The sequence below is a fragment of the Leptonotus elevatus genome, chromosome 3 (genome assembly GCF_054856555.1).
Source record: "Leptonotus elevatus isolate MCC_2025b chromosome 3, RoL_Lele_1.0, whole genome shotgun sequence".
In the NCBI taxonomy this organism is placed as follows: domain Eukaryota; kingdom Metazoa; phylum Chordata; class Actinopteri; order Syngnathiformes; family Syngnathidae; genus Leptonotus; species Leptonotus elevatus.
In genome coordinates, this window is record NC_141241.1 from 17,731,910 (window position 1) to 17,749,595 (window position 17,686).

The following is a 17,686-nucleotide window of genomic DNA, read 5'->3' on the forward strand; positions in this document are numbered from 1 at the left end:
GCTTCCTGACAGGCCTTTTAAACCCCGGCCGCTCCGCTGTGACCCATCTTTACAAATACTCCATATCTCATTTTCCAGATGAAAGCATCGAGGGGGGCGCGGTAGCGCACGCAAGGACCGTTTCACCGCATGCACTCTCGAACCACATATTCAAAATAGTGAACAATTCATCAGCAGTTGACGTTTACTGTCAAACTAAACAAAGTCAATTCGACCTTGTGTATTTAAAACAATCACATACCGGTAGCTTAAGTCTTTCAGTCGGCTAGCTTGATGCTAATGCTAATTAACATCTATGCTGCAGTGCTTTCATTCCCTTTAATTCAGTTTACTGTAATTATGTCGTTACTCGGGCTGCGCTCAAATCGCTGGCAACACGGATAAAGTAGCTAATTGACCTTTGACAACGAACGCCAAATCATTATATCATTTGAGTCAGAAAGTGTCAGAGAGGAATGTTTGACGTATCTACAAGGGGAAGTGCACATACGTGAAAGCTACGTACGCGCTACATTTGAGCGGACGGACACCTGTAAGTAGGTATGGAAATATTTTTGGGGCCGGCTAACACCATGCTTAACAAATGAAACAGATTTTTCAAACTTGGGCGCCGGTCGCCGGATCTAAGAGATAAATTAGCTTAGCGCTAGCTAGGAAGCGCTAGCTAGTAGCAACATAGATGGATTTAAAATTCTCGCCATTATTTTTTACATGTTCAAAATAGAACTATATAAAAACTATATATATATTCGGCAAAAAACATTGAATAACCTTTTCAACTCGGTGGCTGAATAGCGAATATGGATTTTTGGTGCGAGTCTCAGCTGTAGCCACAATTTTTTGTTGTTGTTGGAAGGCTGGACTGGATTAATGTCATTTCCAATAATTTCAATGGGGAAAAACCATTTGAGAATTGAGATTGAGAGTTGTATTCATTCCCTGACCACACTCATAACTAAAAACATGTTGTATTTCTTTTTTCCTGCATTAAAAATAAGACGCCAGTTAATGTATTGTTCCCAAACGTGAGACCAAGCAGTCCCGTCCGTCCCCGTGCTAATCTCTCATTATGAGCGCCTTTTGTGTGGAGCCGCTCGCTCACTGTAGGTGTCTCGAGAGCCTCATTGTGTTCCTCTGTGCATCCCAGAGGGCCTCAACTGTATGAATAAGGAACACGGCTGCGCCCACATCTGTAAAGAGACGCCCAAGGGGGGCGCGGCCTGCGAGTGTCGCCCGGGGTTCGAGCTGGCGCGCAACCAGAGCGACTGCATCTGTAAGTGTGAAGCTTCCTCCACACCACAAACACACACATGCATACACATTTGACGGCCTCAAATCGCTGACTGTGCGGCTCATAGTTGCGTGTTGTTGATTCCCGTAGTGACATGTAACCATGGCAACGGGGGGTGCCAGCACACCTGTGAGGATACGGATAGTGGCCCCATATGCAAGTGTCATGTCAGGTACACCCTGCAGCCTGACAGGAGGTCGTGTGTCGGTAAGCCTTTTAGCCTTATGTCCATGTTTGTGTATGTCGTGCACACATGCACACGCACACACATACACACACATACAAAAAGCATTACAGTACCATATTAACCTTGGCTTGGCATTCTCGTTATAGGAATAATCTGAATCTGAATCCATAATTACCTAATAGCATAACAAAAATAATTAATAAAATACATGGTACTCACCAGAAATGCTACTTTGGTTAATATGCTAAAGACATATTATGCATTATGAGCGCACATTGCATTTAAACGCAAACAGTGGAACCTTTGAGTTGGACACCATGGCCTCTGTTTTTTGCGACTTGGCGCGGGCGTATCACTCACCCTCGATGTTAGTAATTTCGCAATCTCAGGTCAAAACAGAGGGCTGCGCCACTGTGGGAGCGGTCTCAGCCTACTTCAATCATGACCAATCAAATGGGTCAAATCAGCTCCTTTTGTTCCCTTAAAAATGTCGCTCGTCGCACGAGAGCGGCAAAAGTACATCCGCGCTGTGAAGTTCCCCCACAGCTGCTTTAAAAAAATGTATAATACAATAATTCAGTGTTTGATGCCCACGATGCGATTATAGTACCTTTACTTACAGAATCGGCAAAGTTTCAAGTAATCTTTAACGACAGTCGCTAGTTGTAACACCCCCTCACACACAATTCATCACTTATTAAAACCTACTTACACTTATCAAAATAAACCTTTTAAAGTATTCCTTAGCGCCTACTCTCACTGACTAGAGTCTCTTCTTTCATCAGGGGAAAAAAATATATTTCTATCTGTTTACGTTCTGTAGCAATTATTAAGAATATAGTTAAGTTTCATCATTATTCACAAATCTGTTTAAAACACTGGGGGAAATAGTTTTTTGCAACATGGCCCTGGTTGATCTCTTATACTCGGCTGCCACCTGCTGGCCGTTTTTGTAATAACTACCAATTGCTTAAGCGTCCTCTTCAGGTCAGAGGCTGCATCAAAGCCTTCTGTATGCTCTGGCATAAATAAATAAAAAACATTTAAAAAACGTATAAATAAGTCTTTGGGACCATGACAATCCTTACATTTGCTCCCAGCCATTTTCACTGAAGCAAACCCCTTTGTTCCCAGCTGTTTTACTGGATTTTGACTGATTTTGCAAGGTTCACAGAATATTGTGTTCTATTGCTATAAAAACATGGAACCTACCAAAGGAAAGATTAGAGTCTCGTCGTCTTGCTATTAAATTTCTTTGGCCAATAAAAGTAATTATATGCATGTCACTCACCGCACTAATAAAGTAGCCGGTTTCTTCCTCGCTCCAAAAGTGTGCTGCGTCTGAGGTACTCCATATTTGTTTACATCTGCTTGTGTATTTCCAGTGGGTTGCGCGCCAGACGCACAGACGTATACTCATGCATATTATATGCGTGTATACATAAGATACAAATTGTGGGATTTTTTTCAATGCAGACGGAAAATAACGTGAAAATGCTGTAAAGAAATCAATGTATTCAAGTTAGGCTCACTTAGTGAGTGGCAACGTAAGATGGCCACCGCGCATACTTTGCACATTGAACATGCGCAGAAAGAACACAAACCAAAGTTCCACTCAAAAGAGGTACCCGATACATGCTTTTATATACATATATTAGAAAAAATCGATTCGGCAATATATCGCGATATTACAGCGTGCAATTCTCGAATCGATTCGATATGCGGCCGAATCGATTTTTAAACATCAAATTTTTATGGGAATATTCAACAAAACATCTTACTTAGGGTTAGGATTCACACATTAAGCATGGAAGAATGTTATATTAATGGAACATTAAGCCTTAATATTTGATTTCAGTGCTGTTCAAACATGAAACAGACTGCAACCTGTTTGTTAAACGCAGTGGCTCAGTTATAAGCCTGAATTTTCAGATAAATAAATACATTTTCATACAAATCTTACAGTGTACATGTAGACGTTTACTGATAAGTATTTTCTAAATTTGAGTAAAAAAAAAAAAAATCACAATAATCAATTTATAGATTCGTGGATTCGGGATTAATCGAATCGAATCGTGACCTATGAATCGTGATACGAATCGAATCGCCAGGTACTAGGTAATTCACACCCCTAATATATATATATATATATATATATATATATATATATATATATATATATATATATATATATATATATATATATATATATATATCCTCAATAGCTCATTCATGTTCTGGCGTGAATATTGCCAAATTGCCAATATTGGGGTTTTGAAAGGGTAATTGACTGCATGTTAACATTCTCACTGTAAAAAGATGATTGTATGACATCGCTTTGAGGAAGTGTAAAGAAGACTCGCACAGTTCTCCAAATAAGAGGCAAAGCATCGTATTTGTACTGTAAAACTGACACAGAACAAAAAATAAATGACAACACTGTATCAAGGATATCCAAGCGAATAAATGCTCACACGGCTTTCCACAGTTTGGTGGTTCCAATGTTTACTGTTCTCCACACAACTCGCATATGGAATTAGAATTGTGTTTTCAGTTACATTACACACCAGCTACAACATATGACCGCTTGCCCATTATACAGTATCCAGTACAAGAGCTCCTTCAAAAAAAACAACAACATCTGCCTTGACAAAGGTAATAATGCTGCTCAGTCATTTTCATTTTAAAATTAGCACATTAAAAAAGTCATAACAACTTTCTGCGGTTAAAGCTTCTCATTTCCAACTATTTCAGTGAATTCAACTTGACAAAGAGCTGGCAGGCTATCAAAACTGTAATTGCTACACAACTCCCTAAAGATGAATACTCCATTAAAGTCGGCGTTTTAAGCTATAAAAAGCCTGCAGACCTCCTTGTAGGTCAGTCAAGTGTGAATTCATGCTATGCCGACGACGCAGACGCAAATGTGCAGAGTTTCATTGGATATCACATACAGTACTTTCCAAAGATACCAAATATGTCAAGATTCATTTTGGGTGAATGTGTATGAAGTTGTACAAAAGGCATCCATAATATTTCCATTTGGTGGAACGGTGCAGCTATAAAAACAGATATTGTGAGTGGGGGCTACGGATCTTTTCCAACCTCAGACCTACACAGGGGAAAAGGAACAGGGCAAAAGTGCTTGTTAAAATCGTTTTTCAGTGTGTTTTGTCATATTTCCTGTCAAAATAGAACCAAAACTTCACCGCAAGTGGATGAGGGCACAGGCCGGGGGCCGGCTTAGTTTCAAACTTTGTTTCTTTAGTCGAGCAGAGCTTATTTTGATGAATGAATGAAAACACGGTAGCGGGGGAACGCGCTCTGAGTGGACCATGAAGGATAGGGATCAGGCTGCAGATATCAGGTGATATCTTTGCTCCACCGTGGCGGCTTTTCATGTGTGTGTGCGTGTGTGTGAGGTCCAAATCGGGTCTCCCGTTTTGCCGAGATACACACGGCCCAAAAGCACAAGTGTAAACATGCTGCGTGATGAGCACTAAGATTAGTGATATTTTGGATGAATGAATATTTTGTTGACTCCCAAGATCCAAATCCATACACTACACAAATGACTGCCCCACAAACGAGCCACTGAAACCACAGTGGGCTAACTCCATATTTGTCATTTTGTAAAAGTTAAGTGCAGTTAATTGGAAGATCACAACCCTGATATGCCGACGCTGTATGCTGAGGTTCAGGAGCAAAAATCACCTACAATAAATACAAAAAATATTTTATTTGGCTATTATTTTAGAAAAGTATATTTCAAATTGTTAAGGGTAAATGTCCTTTTTAATTCACATGGCCAGCTGACTGCACACGCCACATGCCATAAAATGATGACACAAGTCGAACGCAACGCACAACAGACGACAGTTTTGGGTTGCATTGTGATTGGCTGCATTTGAGTTTGGTTTTAATTTAATGAGTAAGAGGACTCAAATGGACGATGACTTTTTTTGTGTCTTTTTTTCCCAGATTTTAAATATTTTTGTGTTCTCTTGGAGAAGTTGATTGACTTCAGAAGTGCAAAAAAAAAGTTGTTTTTTGTAATAAATACAGATTTAAAACAAATAAAAAAATAATGCAGTGTTTTTTTGTTCTAGAAAGTCAACATAGTGAATGTTGTCTATCATCGTTCAGGAAATAGTGATTTCACACATCTTCGTGACAAATAGTGCACACAGTTTTTCCTGTTAAACTAATATTATACATATAGTACATGCTTATTATTAAATGAAGGAGTTTTAACACAAAAATTATGAAACCTTTTTTTTTTTAAACGATCCATTTATTTTGTTTATTTGAAATAAATAATAAAATGTCCAAATCTAAGAAATAGGCATGTAACGATATCCAAACATTCACACATCAGCGTCGTTTCCGGCCACTGGTGGCCGCGTTCCAACACCCGCACACTCACCCCTGCGCATTTATAAAATATATATATATATATATTTTTTTTTTTAAAGAAAAGATAATTAAAAAAAAATATATATTTTAAATAGAAAAGATTAAAAATAATAATTACAAATATTTTTTGAAAGAAAAAATTATAAAAAATTCAAACAATAATTCAAAAAAAGATAAAAAATTACAATTACAAATATAAAAAAACCAAAAAAATATAAAAATAAATATAGATATTTTTAAAGAAAAGATTATTACAAATTTGAAAAAATTATTACAATATTTTGTGAAATAGAAAAGATTATTATTTAAAAATAAATAAATAATCGATTATTAAAAATTAGGGGCGTCAAGCGATTAAAATTTGTAATCGTAAATAATTGCATGATTTCACTGGTTAACTCACGATAAATCACAAATTTGATATCGGTTCTAAATGTACAATAAAAAAAATCTAGGTTTTCATACTTTTGTAAAAATGTTAAACTAATCAAAATAGTTCAAATTAATTTTGACGTCTATAACCGTCAATGGCAGTGAATGAGTTAATATTGAGGCACTTCCTTGCTAATGCACGCACATATTGAGTTCCTCCACATATTGACTCGGTTCACAAGCATATTACGTTCTCCTTTATCTGACCATTAGCATGGATTTTAAACAAAGACATTTTAATAGAAGGGCCGAAACATGCCGAATGAAAATTAAACTGCACTAAAAAAGTAGCCACCAGAGGGTGCTAGAACTGCACACATGGAAATCAACTCGATTTAAAAAAAAAAGATGTGTTGCTTTTAATATCGTGACATGACGACGACGATATATTGTGGCACTTTTTAATATCCCGATATCACGATATTGCCGTTATCATTACATCCCTACTAAGAAAACACCCAATTTCTGTAAAAACAAGTATCCAAAGTTTCCACAGTAATAACTAATAGATAAATCCCGCACATTTTGATCGCAGCCATAAAAACTTGAAATCCGTCTCCTGCCAAATGACAAAATGGAGTTAGCCCACACTGATTTTTGAGCGATTAGCTCACGAGCGACCGGTCCAGGGTCTACCCAGTCTCTCACCATAAGTCAGCTCTGTTAGGTTCCCGCTCACCCAATTGAGGACAAGGTGGAGTTAGCCCATTCTTGTTCTCAGTGATTCAAATCCAAAACAAAACTTCAACCCAATGCACCTCAATATCTTCCCGATTTCATTACATTTCAAGACAGAAAAATAAAAACTGAATCATTTGAAAAAGAGAAAAACGAAAAGGCACTGTAATAGAGCTAAGACAAAAATCAATTGCTTACGTCAAGAAAAAAGAAACATGTTAAATGTAATTAGTCATCAAAAGACAACCATCTCCAAATTACCGGTAATTATTTCTATTGCTTTTGGTTTGCTGTCTTTAGACGAGAGCAATCCAGTTATTCGTCATTACCTTCTTTGAGAGCATACATAAGGAGAGAAAGATATTTGGACTCTTTGAATATAGATTTCACAGTAAACAGTGGGTATAAAAAGTCTACACACCCCTGTTCAAACACCAGTTTTTTGTGATCTATAAAAATACGATCAAGATGAATTATTTAAATACTTTTACATTTGCAAAAAGGAGAGGGAAACTAAATGAAACTAAATGGAAACTGAATAACCTCTTATTGTTGGGACATGACTGTGTTCAGAATTAATCACTCACCTTCAAACTTGTGTTAAGTGGGATTCAGCACTCACCTGAAACAAATTATAGTGCCTGCAAAAAACCCTAAATAAAGTTCAGATGTTCTAATAAGCTTTTCCTGACATTGTTTGCCTTCTGGTAGAAGCCTGAAGTATTAGTGTTAACGCTGACTCCTATTTTGAATCATTGGTAATTTCCTCTACCACAAAAATAGTCCCGAAGCATTATGTTGCCACCATCATGCTTCACTCTAGGCGTGGTGTTTTTTCGGGTGATGTGCAGTGTCTTTCGGAATTGGTCAAAAAGTTCAAGTTTTTGGTTTCATCGGCCATCAAAATAGCTAGAACATCTGAAATCTACAGTATTTGTGGTTAATCAGTGGGACTTGAAATGGTAGCAGGTGTGTACTAAGTCCCATTTTGCATAAATCTGAACGCAGCTACCGGTACTTCCCAGTTATGAGGCTGGACACCCTTTTGCAACCCACATTATTTTGTTTTTGAAATGAATCTTCTCAGTCCCATGTCTTCGGCACCGCGAAAACCTGGCCTTTGAACAGGGGTGTGTAGACTTTTCCTATCCACAGTCCTTGTTTGCGGTGTGAGTGGAATGGTTATTAGCGCTCAACATGACTTGCTTTGTTCTGCCCAAGCAGTATGTGTGAATAGTGACTGTGTGCCCTAAGCTCTGAGCTTTGTGTCGCAGAGCGAGACGAGGCCAGCACCGAGTCGTCGGACCACAACGCCACGTCCTTCGCCGAGGTGGACAAACGGGTCAAGCGGAGGCTTCTGATGGGTAATATAGCAGTCTGAACGTCAGTCCATTGGCTTGTGTGATGGCATGCGGAGCTGCCAGGAAGTGCTGGGCGTTGAAGAGGCGAAATGTCTAGTAAACCAGAGCATTCCTCAGCCTTTTGAGCAAACTGTGAAATGGCTGCACACTCACCGTCTCGCCCACTGCTTCTCCCCTGAAAAATATGCACTTGTGACAGTGTGGTACATTTCACATTTTCCTTCCATTTGGGAAGGCTCGAGTGTGAAAGACTTGTCTCCGCACTTTGGATTTGACAGATTTTCAGGCCACTCCTTACATGTTAGTCATAAAACTTTGCTTAATGTGTGGCTACCATATGAGCACTTTCAAGTTCACAAGCAAGCGTAAATCAAACAATGGCAACACTTAATTAAATCCCCCCTATCGGGAGTTTATTGTCAAATAATCATTTAATTAGTTGCTGTTGCTCACTCCAAGTCGGGGGGGGGGGGGGGGGGGCTTTGCGGGCCACATTTTACTTTCTGGTTTCCCTCAGAGGGTTGTTATGACTCAAACCATACAAATGAATAATCACCTCATCAAATTATTATATATACACAACAAATTCATGCATAACTGGTTTAGAAATCACAAGTCGAGGAAAATGGTTGCAATTCCTCAACATTACCAAAAGTGAAGAGAATCTGCTATTTTTGTACACATTTTTAGAAAGAAACATGAAATAGATGCGCATTAAATAATGTGGCCTTAATTGTGACACCTGTGCTCGTCTCGTTAGAATAATTTGAATCTGCACAGTAGAACCTCGGTTTTCATGATTAATCCATTACATAAAGTGCAACACAAAATTTCCAATAGGAAAGAAAATAAAACCAATTAATCCATTCCAGAATCCCTAAAATGTCAACAAAAAAATATTGAGTTCGTTTTTACTTATTATTAAGTCATTCACTGCCATTGACGGCCATAAATGTCAAAAAATTATTTTAACTATTTCTATTAGTTGAACTTTTTTTTCCACTTTTGTTAACAAGAGTATGAAAACCCAGACTTTTTTTTAAATAATCTTTTTTATTTTTTTTATTTTAAGAAAATATTTTTTAAAATTAGGGGCGTCAGGCGATTAAATTATTAAAAATTAGGAGCGCCGGGCGATTAAAATTTGTTATTGTAATTAATCGCATGACTTCAATAATTAACTCACGATTAATCACACATTTTAGATCTGTTCTAAATGTACAATAATTTTCTTCTAGGTTTTCATACTTTTGTTAACAAAAGTGGAAAAAAATGTAAAACTAATAGAAATAGTTCAAATGAATTTTTGACGTCTATAGCCGTCAATGGCAGCGAATGAGTTAACAACTCAAGGTCATAACAACCCTCCCGATCTGCTCGGCAACACTCAGACAAGTTGCGGCAACATTGGCATGCCATCCTGTCTAAAATCAGGCCTTCAAAATAAAAGCACACCAGTATGAAGCAGTCTCACTATACTGAATTTGGCTCTCCTGATTATTATCAAGTCACTTATTTACTTCCACTACTGCCATTACATTATTACCAGTTATTTAACCACACGCATTTTAGTCACCCTTAAACTATTTTGTGCTTGTTTATTGACTGTGACTGTTAAATAAGACAACGTGTGACCACAGAAAGTGTGGTGAATCCGTTTTATTATACGCCATGCTTTTATTTTGAAAGTATGGATTTTGACAGGATGCATTACGCAGATGTTGCTGGGAGGGTTATTGCTTTGATTTGTAAGTAACGTTGCATTGTGCAAAATGCCTTGCCATCTGTTGAATTGTATTTCTACGCAACTTATGAATCGCTTCCGATGACCGTGCATCAATTCTGGGAAATAAATCATCAAAAAAATGGTCAAAAATTGAATCGTACGAAAACTAGGGCATGCGAAAACCGAGAGGTTCCACTGTTTATTAAATGCATCCTTGATTCATTAGCATATCACATGAAATATTAAGAATTATAAGAAGTGTTCAAACTGTGTGTCATGTTTTTCTTTTTTTTTTCAGTACAACACATTTGTCAAGTGCTGTTCAGTAGTATTTAACATTTTGGAGGATGCCTGGCGGGAAACTTTTCTCGTTTTTTTCTCTTCAACCTTATCAGATTATGTAGCTTTGCTTAATGTTATGTCCGCTGACTCTAATCCTGACTACAAAGTGTTCTTTGCGAGGACAACTTCGAGTGGTTCCAAAGATCATTGACAATGTGTAACATGACCTTTTTGGTCACGGTGTTGTTCAACCATAACCACAGTGCTAAAGAAAGCTGTTTCAGCATTTATGCCATATCCTTTAAATCCAATGTAAAGGGCCGTGTACTAGCATACATTTTGTTTTCACTAGTAAGACAACTTTGGCTTCATGTGTAAAACAACCAACCATATGCTGATAGTGAATCAAAACTGTGTACTAGTTGCATTAATAGTGACATTGTAAAATTGTACTAGTACTATAGCACTTCACCAGTAGTATTAGTCATGTTTAGCTGTACACTCGTCACTAGACCAAAAATAGTAACAGTAGAGAAAGGCAGTTGTGGCGAAAACTAGCCTATTAACTCATTCACTGCCATTGATGACTGTAGATGTAAAAAAATCATGTGAACTATTTATATTAGTTAAAACATTTTAAAACGTTTTTTTATTTTTTTCATTTCATTTGGCCCGTCAGGGGATTATTTATTTAAAATTGTAATTATCACATGACTTCAGTAGTTAACTCACAATTAAGTACAAATGTTATATCTGTTCTAAATTTACAATATTTTTTCTCTCTAGGTTTTCATACTCTTGTTAGCAAAAGTGGAAAAAAATGTTAAACGACGTCTATAGCCGTCAATGGCAGTGAATGAGTTAATGAGCCCTTGCTTGCCATGAAGCCATTTGAGCATGTATGCAATTTGAATGGCGGCTAGTGCGTTATGAGTAAATGCTCAAATGGCTTCAGGTCCACGTATTAGTACCAGAGTTATTATAGTTTTGGAATTTTCATTTTAGTTCATTTTTATTTAGTTTTGAGTTTTGTTATTTAATTTTAGTTAGTTTTAATTAGTTTTCAGGGCGGTTATGTTAGTTTTTATTAGTTGTAGTTTTTTTTTCATGCTTAGATTTCAGTTTTAGTCAGTTTAAGTATTAGTTTTTGTTTTGTTTGTTTTTATGTGTATTACTTGAGTACAGTATTTAACCCCTTATCGTAAAATGAAAACATCACTTCAGTGTGACACACTTTCAAACGTCTTTATTTCAGTTAATATTGAAATAAATATATTTAAAATCATCCCTAATGGCTCATGTATTAAATTAATTACCAAAGACTAAAACGAAGGACATTTTCGCTATAATTATAATTGTAGTTAGTTTTGTAAACGTAAAATGTAGTTTCAGTTAGTTTTCGTTTTTTTAAAAAGCATTTTCGTTGTTATTTTATTTCATTTTTTGAATTTGAGTTTTTGTTTTTTCGTTAAAAAACGGATACATTATTCATGCGCTCGCACATTCACACTGTGGTGGCGGTAAGCGACTTAAGGGGCAGGCTGACGGAAGCATGGCTGCCAGTGTGCGCCTACGGCCCCTCCGACCACCACCAAACGTTCGCACCTTCCATACACCAGTGTGAGTAGCACTGGAGGCAATGTGTGTGAAGTGCCTTGCCCAAGGACACAACGACACATGACTTGGGGAGAGCGGGGCTCGAACAGCCCACCTTTTGGTTACTGATGACCGTTTCTACACGCTGAGCCAAGGCCGCCACAACTTTGACATCTTCATGTGAGGGAAAAAATGGGCAATAGCTGTGAACAAGTAGAATTTTAGAATGTAACTAGTGGCGCTAGTAGTACGCTTCTGACAACTTGACTTGTGCACAATTATGCCCTTACGAGTAAGATACAGTGGTTCTACTAGTGCACTGAATTGTCTTACAAGTGAGGACAAAGAGTACATAGACCTTAAGCTGAATTTCAAGGATGTGGAATAAATGGCTTTCCAAACAATGCTGCCTCTCTACTGTGTATACGATAAAAGATCAGCAGTAGAGAAAAACAAATAAACTCAAAATCAAAGCCACTAAAAGCAATTCCATCATAGTATCCAATAATGGCTGTGATAATATCATATGCAGTACAACAAAACACACACACATTGATTATACATACAAATTGAAAAACTTTCCACAGTCGCTTGGATGCAACCCATGTTGTCCATCACTGAACATGTTGTGTCTGTTGCAGGATTTCGTCTTTCCCATACATTTGCATATTGTGTGTTACCCTTGCAGAGACCTGCGCAGTCAACAACGGCGGGTGCGACTGCACTTGCAAAGACACATCGACGGGCGTGCGCTGCAGCTGCCCCGTTGGCTTCACGCTGCAGCCGGATGCCAAAACGTGCAAAGGTCCGTCTTGCTGCTGCTGCCGCCGTCTCGTCTTGTTGAGAACGTGTGATCTTACGGCAAGCTGTTTGAGTCCATACTTAACTCATTCACTGCCATTGACGGCAATAGACGTCAAAAATCCATTTGAACTATTTCTATTAGTTTAACTTTTTTCCCCCACTTTTGTTACCAAGAGTATGAAAACCTAGAAAAAAAATATTGTAAATTTAGAACAGATATAAAATGTGTGATTAATCATGAGTTAACTCTTGAAGTTATGCAATTAATTACAATAAAACAATTTAATTAAATGTTTTAATCGATAGGGGGGATTACATTTTTTTATCGTAATTAATCGCATGACTTTACTAGTTAACTCACAATTTATCACAAATTTTATATCAGTTCTAAAAATGTACAATAAAAAATATATAGGTTTTCATACTCTTGTTAACAAAAGTAGAATAAAATGTTAGGCTAATAGAAATAGTTCAAAGGAATTTTTGACGTCTATAGCCGTTAATGGCAGTGAATGACTTAATATCTAGTTTAGGTCCATGTTTGTACTAGTACACTCTTTGTCTTCACAAGTAAAACAAGCTATTCTACTAGTGTGCTGAATTGTTGCACTTGTGAGGACAAAGATTACTAGTGCACCTGGCTATTGAATAAAAGCTCAAATGGCTTCCAGTTCAGAGCAGTCGTAGAACAGCTATGTCTCTAGTAATGCTTTTTCCATGGCAACATGACATTTCTGCATACTAATAGAATAACTTACTAGTAGGACAACTACATGCTACTAGTGTGGCAATACTATAAATGTTAGTAGTGCAGCACAGTAGTTTATTAGTAAGGTTGAATCAATTACTAGCAAGTCAAAAGTGCCACAAGTAGTGGCAAAAACATTATGTGTAAGACATACTCATGCCACTAGTGATCTCAAATAGGTAACCAGTGACGAAAAAGAGCATTCAAGTACATGCTGGATATCAAGGTTACGGAATAAAATGCTTAAATGATTTGCACACTTTTTCCGGCAGACATCGACGAGTGTGAGCTTCAAAACGGCGGCTGCGATCACTTCTGCAGGAACACCATCGGCAGCTTTGAGTGCAACTGCAGGAAAGGCTTCAAGCTGCTGACGGATGAACGCTCATGCCAAGGTATAACATGCGACTCGCATTTTTGTGTAAAAAAAAAAAAGCAATACATCACCTTTTACTGCAGTTGAGTTGACGTGACAATCACTTTTTCATTGAGAACAATAGTACAGTGGTACCTCATAAAACACACAAAAATCCATCCCAATAGGAAAAAATGGAAATAAGAATAAGTGGTTTTAGTGTCCAGGTAATGTTAGACCAAGTAACATTTAAATAGTTTAAAAAATAAATAAATAAATAAATAAATAAGTGGAAGTTGACTACTGAAAGTGCTGAAAAAAATGCTTTTCTAGGTTGAAACAAGCTAGCCGGCAACATTGTTTGCTTGCCACATTATCGTGACAATGTATTTTTAATTATGTTCGGCGTCATTCTCCTTTGTAATTCAAGCTTTAATGTGTATGTTTAGCATAAAAATCAGAGGGGTAAACATAGCAGACTATTTAGCTGAACCAATCAGACTGAAAAATCCTGATGTCACTCTGAACCTTTTGAAGGCACAAAATGGTAAATCTGAAATCTGATTGGTCAAAAAAAGAAACAACCATTTCAGTAAGCCAATTCGCAAGTTGTAAATGTGGGTCAGTGCTTCTGATAGTGTTTGATCACTGGTTAAAAAAAGAAAATCAATAAAATAAAATAAAAAAATAAAAAATATATATATATATTTTAGTGCTGTCAAAGTTAAAGCGTTAATTGATTAATTAATCACAAAAAATTATCGCATTAATCATGAATTAACGCAGATTAATCGCACTATAATTTTTTTACCATAGATTATCCTTTAGCGTGACAGCGGATGGATGGCTACGTTTAAGGTAGCACAGGTTGTGAGCAATAAACATAATTTCATGCATTAAAGTAAAGCATTTAATGAATGTTTACGTATCACATTTAGAATATTTGTTCATGTCAAACTATCGGGGGTCCTTTTTTTTTTAAGTAGTAAGTAATTAACTGATTAGAAAAAGTGGAGGATGAGCGTGTGCAGTGGATCAAAAAATGTTGAAGAAGTCCTCATAACATTAAATGTCGAAAGAGTTAACGCATAACCGGTGCTCTATAAATTTGGCGGGAATTTTTTTTTGATAAAAAAAAGGCTTTTTTATTAGGGGATTAATCGTGATTAATCAGAATTCTAAGATGTGATTAATCTGGTTAAAAATATTTAATCGTTTGACAGCTCTAATATATATATATATATATATATATATATATATATATATATATGTATATAATCTGTCATTCTGTTGTTTTTGGCATCAAATAATGGCATTCCAAAATATTTTTTTAATTCACATTGAAACAATCTGAAAATTATAATGCAAAACTCAGGAATAAATATCATTCCTTGTGTTGCCATGCCCTCTATCTCCTTTATTCTCTATTAAGTGTTGTGTTAAGATGCATTCGTAATCAAACCTTTTACATCTCAGCAAGTATATGATGTATGACTGATAGTAGCTACACAGCTTCTCAGTTAAACATTTCTTTCTTCTCCCTTGTAATTATTGTCAAAGCCCGAGCCGTTTGAGCACTCGTTCAAATGCACCTGCTTGTCTGTGTGGATGGGAAATCCCTCCTTATGAACAGTTCCCTACTTTTATGTCACGTGATTGTTTTTTAATTACAGATATAGACGAGTGCTTCTTTGAGCGGACGTGTGATCACACGTGCGTCAACTCCCCCGGTAGCTTTCAGTGTCTGTGCAACAAAGGCTACACCATGTACGGACTGGCCCACTGTGGAGGTGAGATCAGGCTGGGTGGGGGTGGAGGTGGAGGCACGTGAATGTACGGAAAAAACACACACTAATCTCAAAATGTTAGGGTTATTGTAGGCTGAAATGCATGATGACATCGGTGATCTGAATTGGACCCTTTTTGATGCACGTCAAATTGTTCAGTCTGTGCCTTTTTGTGACTCTTCCAGCCTCTCTGTTGCAACCTGCCGATGATGACACTCTAAAATCAGTGGCCACTTCTCTCTGAGAAATAATATCAAAATAGGGATATTTTAATGAAGTATTGCCAGTTCTACTGTAACCAGGAAATTGGTCCATTCGTGGATTGCGCACCTTTTTTTTTTTCTTTTTTAGAGATTAGTGCGATGTGAAAGTTTTAGAGAAAGTCAAATTAAAATCACCAGTAAATGTTGTGAATTTCTGTTTCATCCTGAAATTTTACCCTAAAGCCCAATATACAATATGTGTATCTGTACCAAATTATTCGAATGTTGTTGGCATGGAGAGGTATTCATTTAACACTAAGTGCAGTTTCTGCAGAAATTGCGTGGGAATGCTATTAGCTGAATGCTAAGATTTGAATGAACGTGCTTATAAAGTAAATTGAAAGATACATTTCTAAAGTCTTAAAATGTGGGCCAAGCGGGGTTTGAACCCAGGTACTCCGTGGTGGAAGGCATTTGCTCTAACCGCTGAACTTACTTGACTTGTTTGAAATCATGGCTAATAGTGTATTTATTTTGAAAAGTGTCATCTGATGCTGAAAGCTAACATTCATTTTGTCATTTCAGTGAAATTATAATGAATTTCTTGATATGGTAGAAAGTTAGTATACACATATATCACTTAGCATAGTGGGCCTGGATATATTTGCAATGTACAGTCGAAAGGTGGGATTTGAACCCGCCACTTCCTGGTTACTGGACAATGCACTCTACCATCTGAGCAGTATCAGACAGGTGGTAATGATGATAAGTTGTATGTATGGAAGTGGGACTTAGAAAGTTAAATTGTGCGAATACTGTAAGTAATGTGAAATCAGACGATACATACCACGGGAGGCGTGAGTTTTTGTAGAAAGTTGAAATTTGAGTTGTTACATGGCAAAAAAGTGTGGAGAATACACAGCATTCCCACAATTATGTTGTAATAAGGGCACTGTCTATGTAACCAAAAGTGGTTACCAGCATTTTCGAAAACTCTCTATATGAGCTTACTTGCACTCTTTCCTCTCAGATATAAACGAATGCAGCGTGAACAATGGCGGTTGTGAGCAGGGTTGTGAGAACACCCAGGGTGGGTTTGAATGCTCCTGCAACCCTGGCTACAAGCTCCACTGGAACAAAAAAGACTGTATTGGTAAGTCAATGCCTCCTCTGCATGATAAGATGCCATTTGAAGCAAAACCAATGTATTTGTGACATTTCTGGAAGACGGAGGGAGTGTGGGACAAAAACAGGAGATACTTTGAATTCTGTTCCTTTTCTCTTGTATTCTCACTCGCTCAATTTCTCGTGTGCGGTTGTAAAATAATCAGAGCCGTGCTGTTGTTGCTGTCCAAATATTGGGTTCCTCTTCCTCTTTGCTACTGTCCAACACGTTCCTCTTTTACCTTGGAGTTTTATTGTGGTTTCTATCTAGAGGCAGAGGGTTTACTACCTGCGAAAGCCGCCTCAAAGCCTACATTGAACTGTAGCAAGCAGGAGGGAGGCGACCGTTGCTTCCTGACGTGCCAGTCCCAAGTTCATATCAGCAGTGGTGAGTCAGATCAAGCGCATCGCTCTGTACAATGAAAATTTTAAGGTTCATTCCAAAATTTTTGGGGGGACATTTTTGTTATGTTTTTTAAGAAAACAGGTCATAAACCATCATAGAATTTGATTGGTCCAACTCAAGAATCAAGGTTACACTTTTTACGAGCTAAATTATCGTTTATGGCTGTGTTTGGTGCAACAAAAATAAAATATATTGCTGAATAAATCCTTTACAATTGAATAAAGAATGTTAGATTTTATTTTAAAAATCA

At 37.2% G+C, this 17,686-nt stretch overlaps 1 protein-coding gene across 8 annotated transcripts in view; it reads left to right on the plus strand.

The window, feature by feature from the left end:
* The window catches only part of scube2 (signal peptide, CUB domain, EGF-like 2), a 41,347-nt gene that overhangs the window by 5,241 nt on the left and 18,420 nt on the right, over window positions 1–17,686 (plus strand). For 4 of the 8 annotated variants that reach the window (XM_086072115.1, XM_086072112.1, XM_086072113.1 and 1 more), the window contains 8 exons: window positions 1,148–1,273; window positions 1,382–1,498; window positions 8,279–8,368; window positions 12,658–12,774; window positions 13,794–13,916; window positions 15,550–15,666; window positions 16,897–17,019; window positions 17,302–17,418. In XM_086072115.1, the coding sequence (XP_085928241.1) occupies window positions 1,148–1,273; window positions 1,382–1,498; window positions 8,279–8,368; window positions 12,658–12,774; window positions 13,794–13,916; window positions 15,550–15,666; window positions 16,897–17,019; window positions 17,302–17,418 (930 nt within the window). The remainder of the gene's footprint in view (window positions 1–1,147; window positions 1,274–1,381; window positions 1,499–8,278; window positions 8,369–12,657; window positions 12,775–13,793; window positions 13,917–15,549; window positions 15,667–16,896; window positions 17,020–17,301; window positions 17,419–17,686) is intronic. The other 4 variants (XM_086072118.1, XM_086072119.1, XM_086072120.1 and 1 more) reach the window with 2 other exon arrangements.